Consider the following 7,611-nt stretch of genomic DNA (forward strand, 5'->3'; position numbering starts at 1 on the left):
GTGCTCTCTCTTTCTCTGCTCAGCAGTCCTCCCGAGGTGCCCCGCAGGGGATCAGTAGGTCGGCATGGCATAGTGCTCCCCCCCCCCTCCAAACCCGTTCAGACCCACAACATCAAGGCAAGAAAAGAGAGAAAAAAATAGAAGAGAAAAAGGAATACGAAAAAAGGCCGAGTAAATTGTCAAAAAATCTGGCAGGCGGTAATGTGTTGTATGAAAGGGCACGGCACGGCACCGCCCCACCCGCAGAGACAGAGAGATCACGAGGCAGCTGCCCAGTGGGGCTGCGGGAGGAGGGGGGAAAGGGGGGTATTTCAGAGAGAGAGAGAGAGAGCGGGAGGGGGGCTTTAGGAGTCTCCCGCGGAAAGACATTGTAAAAAAAAAAGAAAAAACAAAGGAAAAGAGAGGCTGAGTAATAAAATTTATCTGTGCTTTGCGGGGCGCGGAGGGGCGTCAGGGGATGAATGGGAATCATTATCAAAGCCTTTGTGACGGGGCGGCGGCCCCCGCCGAGCAGATCGGGTCAGGGCCGAAGAGGAGAGACGAGTAACAAGCCACTCATTTCCGCCTCCCCTTGTCTTTTTTCCTTCCCGCCTTCAGCATTTCCGGTTACGCCCCTCGCCAATTCCTCCCCCCCCCCCTCCTTGCTCCACGGTGAGAGCGCGGGAGCGGCGGGCGGCTGACGGATGGACCACTTACCGACGACGGTGAGGTACATGGAGTGGCCCATGGGCGGCGTGGTCGAGATCTGGCACTCGTACAGCCCCGAGTCCTTGCGCTGCGGGTAGCGGATCCGCAGCGTCCAGTCCTCGGTGTGCGGCGAGTGCACCGCCTCGAAGCGCTGGTCCGACGTGTAGGTGTAGCGGCCCACCGTGAGCAGGTGGATGTCCCGGTGCCGCACCCACGACACCTGCAACAGGAACAACAACAACGCTTGAGAAGGGTGCTCCGGGGCGCTCAGCTCGCAGAGGGCCTGCTTGCAGGATCAGCGGCTACGACCAGCAGGAGCCTCGGCAGCAGCCGAGATTGCGCTGTCGTAAAGAGATGGAAGCGGGCCGGGCGACATGAGAGGGGCGGAGCAAGGGGGGGGGGCGGTATTTTACTGCTTAATAGAAGGCGTCTAATCATAGAGGGGGCGAAGGCGAAGGTACACAAGACTCACGGATTCGGGGCCGCCTTCGAAATGAACGCGTGGCGCCCCGCTGGCGGCCGCCTCCTCGACGGGGAGGGCGGTGTCTCGGACGCGGCCCCCCTCCCTCTCGTTGTATCGTTAGCGGCGCGATGGCCCGGTTGCCCCACCCCTCCACCGGCCCCTCTCCCCCTGCCCCACCCCCTTACCCGTCCAGCCTGGACAGAAATATGTTTCCGAACTCGCCCTCCTAGTCTCCTCAGCGGCGCTCCGACTGGGAGGCAGGGGGCGTGGCGGAGCACGGGGGCCAGAGCCGCTTGCCGCTTTAATATTCAAGCCATCACTGTTTACGAGAAGGATAAGGAAGATATGACCCAGATGCGCAAAGGCTTGCGATATATATCCGAGCACGCGGAGGCCTTGCCTTGGCTCGGCTCGGGCGGCCCGACCCGCCCTGCCCCGCTCCGCCCGGCGCGCAACCGGTGGCGGCGGGACGGCGGGACGCAGCGCCTAACCTGCCGCAACGGTCTGGCGCGCGACTCAGCCGAAACGGTCGGCTAAAGAAGATCCTCATCGGTTTCGACACGCTACGGCAGCCTCGGCAGCACTACCCCATCTATCCCTGCCACTCTCTCAGAAACTTTGTAAAAATTCTTGGTTTTTGTCGTTCGAATCACTGTTATTTTCGTAAACGAAGTGAAATCATTCTGAACAAATGGGCTCTGTAACTTCTTGTCACTGGCTTATAAAGGTTTCTTTATGTAAGCAGGAGCCAATGTGAACTGGTCTGTAATTCGGCATGCCCAATTTTACACCAAACAAATAAAAGTATGTCTTAGCTGGCGCCCGCAGTCGCAGCGCCTCGTATTACAACCCCGTCTTTGCGAGCGCTTTGCAGCGCGCTTCCGGTGACGGATGAACACGGCGCCGTGTCGACTAGGAGGCGCCCCCCCATAATCAGCCCGGGTAAGACATCCCCGCAGCTGTGCGGCCTACTTGTCAGCGACGGACCGCAAAACTTTTGAGGCGCCCGAGCGGCGCGGCTGCTTCAATCCGCGCCCCGCCGCACCCGGCGCCGACTCTGCACCAGCAGCGGGGGACTAGCGCGGCTTACACCGCCTGTCCTGCTGCAGAGCTATCGTTGCCGCAACCCAAATTCGTCTAAGCGTTGACAAAAAAAAAAAAACGAAGAAAATACAAACACCGCATCACTTTTGGGTTAGTTTACATTGCTTTCATTAAACAAAACGAAAACAACGAACGTAACAAACAAACGTTGTCGTTTGATAGCGAATGAATAAAAATGCATTTTAGTCGCAAGAATTCTTTTTTAATTTTGTGTTGTACGATTTTTTTTAAAATTCTTAATCTGAATACAATTGTCAGCGGAGACAGGAAGAGTTTTCCCACTCCCTTGTGCAAGCTTTGAGAACACGAAACCAACTAAATCCGGCCTGTTGGATTTAAGGTCAGACCAAGGGTTCGTACGGTTCGTCCTGACCTCGCACCCGGAGCTGAGGTGCGGCGGTCCGAAGGTGTGAAACGCCCCGCAAGTACCAACCAATGAGGTTCCTGGGCAGGAGGGACGTCGGGGGAGAAAGGGGGCAGGTCGACATGCCAGTGGGGCATTCATAAAGTTTTACAGCCTGTATCAGGCCGCGAAAGAGGAAGGTGCGGGGAGATGGGGGCGCACGTAGGGACTCTGAGGGCGATCGGCGCGTCCTGTATTTAAGGCCTAACGACGGGGTGGCGTGGTGTGGGGGAGCCGACCCCCTCTTCTCTACCGTCGTCATTCTCCCCTGCCGGGCTCCGTTCAGCCCTACCCACGGCTCTTATCGCCCACTTCGCCCATCTTCACCGCCCTTCCCGCCCTTTATTCATCCCACTCCTGTCCCTACGGCTTCGTCCCGCGCGTCAGGCCGAGACGGGCGGGAACACTTAACTAACGGCCGACTTAGTCTTCATTGACAAAGAGTAGTGGCGGGCGCGGGGGGGCAGTCCGCGGCAGAAAATAAAGACAAAGAAGGTAAAGGGGACAAAGTGAGAGAGAGAGAGAGAGAGAGAGAGAGAGAGAGAGAGAGAGAGAGAGAGAGAGAGATGGAGAGAAGGTGAGGGGAGAGGGGGAAGAAAGATTTCTCTGCACCAACCCTTGGCTGTGCTGGCGGTGCCGCCGATCCCGCGGGGAAGACTATACGGCCCACTGCCCTTCTGGGTGCCTTTACGCCCCTCTCCAAGTGGCAATTGAACGCCGCCACCGCGGTGGCAGATGCGCGTGTGGTCTCCCCTCTGCCCCTCCCCCAAACCGCTGCCCTTCCCCGCCCACTGCCCCAAGCAGCTTGATTACTTCGCTTGATAGGTTTATTCATCGCCGTTCCGGCAATCGCCACGGTATTGAGTGCTTCCGGGCGAGGTCGTTGGGAGGAGGGGGGGGGGGGGGAAGGTACGGGCTCGGCCCACAACCGCACGGCCTTCAACGCGACTCTTAACAAGGTAACACACCGGCTTTCATAGCAGCACGCCCTTCTTTTATTTACTCGTTCTTTACCAACACCCCATTCATTTACTTCATGTTAGAGGGGAACGAGTATTATCGGCGGTGCAGTGCGAGGGGGGGATCACTTCGAAAAATCATTGTACAACCCCCCAAAAAAGTCACGAAAAAGTCACAAAAAAGTCACAAAAAAGTCACAAAAAAGTAAAAAAAAAGTCACTTTTCGTAAAATCATTGTACACATTTCGCATGACTGATCACCCCCTCGGTGCAGTGTAATCATCTCAGAATTCATAATAGTCAAAAGGTGTTTGTAATATTTCTGGACAGCTTGAATGCTAGTATAGAGTCAATGGTATAACCTTTTATAAGTACAAGTGAATTTTTGAGAACACTCAGCAAAATTCACAATGTCATTAGTCTAACCTCATCATGCTAGTGCACTGTTAAAAATGGTATTTGAGGGATACAGTCTTGACATTGCTTGAAAAGAACTTTCCTCCAGAATGAGTACAGTGCAAACTAAAGGATTACAGTGTTTTCAAAATTACCAGTCCATTCTGTAGTTATTTACTGTTGTAATTGTTAACAGTATGCATTGGGTTTAGAAAGTACATCCCTTAATAAGATTCATGCGGTTCATTCGGAAAATTACAGGTGCTCCGGCGCCTGTGATACTCGGGGTAGGCAATCCCGCGGTACACGAGTGAATCGCACGCAATATGTTGCCTACCTACCAGGCGCTACGAGACCTTGCAGCATGGGATGAACTTTTTGAATGATCAAAGGACGATAAGGCAAGTAAAGGGTTTATTACTTAGCTCAAAATTACTTTTGTGCTGTACGCTGTACGTTCATTTTTTTGTACAATCAGTAAAACATCAAAAAAAGGGAAGAGAACTGTTCTTGAAAAGCGGACTAGATTCTTTCTGGTTCGGGCTAAGAATAATTTTTCTTAAATCATGAAGCCTTAGTTTAAAAACATGTTGCTTTAATAAAGAACAAGAATATTCATGTTCGAATATTGTTTTTTGATAGACGACGAACTTGCCATAAAAGTCCGACTTCTAAGAATAATTTTGTTGCCTACGGAAAAAAAAATTGTGGAAGGAAAAGGGCATATTAATTAATTTCGGACTAAACTACAGACACACGTATTTTGCCGGTCACGGCCGCCAATAACGGCAACAGTTCGCGGTATGTGCCCGCGGGGCTGTGGGGGGCGGGCCGGGCCCCTGGGAGGGAAGGCGGACCCGCGGGGCACGGGCGCGCGGCGGGCGTGCCCACCTCCACGGCGCTATGCACCCGCCCGCCGGCCGCGAGCACCCCGCAGCGAGCAGAACCAATAAGCACTTCCCTCTGCAGGGCGGAGCAGGGCCGGGCGGGCCCCGTGAAAATATTTGCATTGTGCTGCGGGTCCAAACAAAGGACACGAGCGCAGCGCGGCGGATGAGCAGAACAGCGGCGGGGAGGGCGCCCGCCAGTGCGCGCGCGCGCGCGTGTGCTGCGCGGAATTGGAAAAGAGGGAAAATAGAGCGTGAGTGAATACTTTCCGCAAGCGCGTCCGCGATGCGTTTCACTCACTCGTTCCTTATTTACCTCCCCTGGGTTACCCAAAACTCCAGAGCACGCGGAGTTGGAAGGACGAATACTGTGATGAGGGTGATGAGGTCTGATGACATAAGTTAGGAGAATCCATACTGCAGCATAAATTGGAATACATGCGCACAGCGTTTATGTAGACCGACCGTAGACCGATTTTCGTCGGGCCCGTAAAATACGACAGGCAAACCAAACAGCACGTGGGACAGTAACAGTATAACTAAGAAAGTTGCGCGGAGTTGATCAGCCATATAGCCACCTGGGATGTTGGCATTGATCTGAACTGAACCCCCCCCCCCTCCCCCCACGACGTGGCACTAGCTTGGCGCCGGCGCTTCCGGCTCCAGCAAGACAACGCGCGAGGACAAACAAACACAACAAAAAGCACGCGCAACTCCGACGCTACGACGACGCGCGTGCCTGTATCACAAGCAGCGGCGCGTTGGCGTCGACGTGAGCTCGCTCATTATTTCCGACAGTATAGCGCCCATTTCGGCGTTGCCATTAAATTTGATGCCAAGTGCCATAGTGTCGTGCGGCCGGGCGGGGCGACCGCGCGGGGCGACCCCGATGAGTCCCTCTTCATTCCTGGACCCTTTCCCTCCCCCGCCCCCTCGGGCACCGCCGCCGCCGGCCGCGAGGGACTCCCGGGGGCCGGCACTCCGTGAAACACTCGTTACCGCCAAGTGTCGCGTCGCACCATGGGCCGGCCGCCCCCGCGCCCCCGAAGCTGCCGGCCCGAGCGAGCGCCACGGTTTGACCATTTTCGGGTGGGCGGGGAGGGAGCGGGCGGCCTGACGCTAAACAGCCCATAAAGTCGGCCGGCAGGGCCAACTCCATATTTTTTCCCCCCGTCTCCCTCCTCCCTCCGCTTCCGCGAGAAATAAGAGAGCAGCGCGGGGAAACAACCAGCCAGATATTTAACCAGCTGCAGTGTCCCTCCGCTGTGCGTCTTCTTTGTCTCGGAGCAGAGGTCGCCGCCGGGCCGAGAGGGGAGACGCGAGACGGTCGCCGCCGCCACCGGACGCCTTTACACTGCTAAACATTTCGAAACGCTTCTGCTTGCTGCTGCTGGTGGTTGCGGTGCTTCTGCTGAAGCTGGACCAGCGGGGAAACTGGGTCACCCGGCCGGGCAGAGTATAAGCTCATGGTCCCCTAGACCCAACACAGCGCCACAATGTACCGCGGTAACAATGCGTCATAATAAGCGCAACATATCTCTTTTTACAACGCGGCGTCGTCATGTCGGGCGATACCGATAATCATAGTAACGACATGTAATGTGGTGAATGCAACCCGGCGGCCAACGGGAGCGGTAGCCTTTGGCATGTCGGTGAAAGGTAGACGGTTCAACTTTATCAGCAGGTGATTACCCGGCCATGCCCGGCTATCGGCACAGGAGTGATGCGTGCCCATTAGTCAGCCGCCTTCAGTCTTGTAAAGTAATAATAATAATAATAAAGATATTTATGGGAAGTGATCGCGTAAAATGGGCGCAGCCGCGAGACTTCCGCGGTGGATCGCAACTGACGCACGCTCTTAAAATATTAACATAGGGCAAGATGTGGACTTTAAGCACATTAGCCTTGGAAAGACAGGTAGCAGCTACCCGTCCCGCCGGGCGAGGGTATTCGAGTTTTTAATGTCAAAGACACACAACTTTCGTAACTGTGAGACGTTTTAATGCCCCCAGTGGTTGTGCGGATTTTTTCGTACCTCTGCAACAAAGTTAATAGGTGACATTCAGGAGAGTAGCTGGGAAAAAACTCCGCCATTTCAGTGGGACAACTTCCATTGCTCCTTAAGCTCGATTGTGAGACTTGCCAACCAGTTTTAACGGAAAGATTGCGAAATCCTAAAGCAAAAACGAGTGTGACTACAGGGTACGCAGAGGACACCCAGGTCTTAGCCTCACACTTTCTTCTGTAGGACGCCATGGTTTTGAAGCTGTTGGCTGTTGGCTAAATTTATCCGTTTACTCTGTGTGGATGGACGGCCAGTGCGCAGGTGCTCAGCAGGCAAACTGGGTCGCTCGAGCCGCGCGCGCGTGAACCTCACAAGCTTGCGCGCCGGTGGTCAGGAGTGTGCTCCAAGGGATCAGGCGGCCAGGCATCGGTCGGGATTGGGTTGCAAGGGACTGCGCAGGGCAGGTTACGGGGCGGGGAAGAGGCCCAAGATCCAGCGTCAAACGCAAGTGGCCCGCCCCGGCCACTCGAACCAACATGCAGACGGCTTCTTTGATGGGGCAGAGCCGGGCAGAGCCGAGCTGTGCTGCTCTGGGACACCGGTACGGCCCGGTGAAAGCGGAGTGATCGAACTAAGTAGGGGATTGTGTCGGTGCAGGCTAGAATTAGAGAGAGAGAGAGAGAGAGAGAGAGAGAGAGAGAGAGAG

At 55.2% G+C, this 7,611-nt stretch overlaps 1 protein-coding gene across 7 annotated transcripts in view; it reads right to left on the reverse strand.

The window, feature by feature from the left end:
• LOC113204377 (zwei Ig domain protein zig-8-like) overlaps nucleotides 1-7,611 on the reverse strand; it is a 197,039-nt gene that overhangs the window by 14,500 nt on the left and 174,928 nt on the right. For 5 of the 7 annotated variants that reach the window (XM_026419550.2, XM_052269374.1, XM_026419549.2 and 2 more), the window contains one exon: nucleotides 697-907. The exons of the other annotated variants lie outside the window; for them this stretch is intronic. In XM_026419550.2, the coding sequence (XP_026275335.1) occupies nucleotides 697-907 (211 nt within the window). The remainder of the gene's footprint in view (nucleotides 1-696; nucleotides 908-7,611) is intronic. 7 annotated transcript variants of the gene reach the window in all.

The sequence above is a fragment of the Frankliniella occidentalis genome, unplaced genomic scaffold, assembly GCF_000697945.3.
Source record: "Frankliniella occidentalis isolate FOCC.00 unplaced genomic scaffold, Focc_3.1 Scaffold90, whole genome shotgun sequence".
NCBI classification, from domain to species: domain Eukaryota; kingdom Metazoa; phylum Arthropoda; class Insecta; order Thysanoptera; family Thripidae; genus Frankliniella; species Frankliniella occidentalis.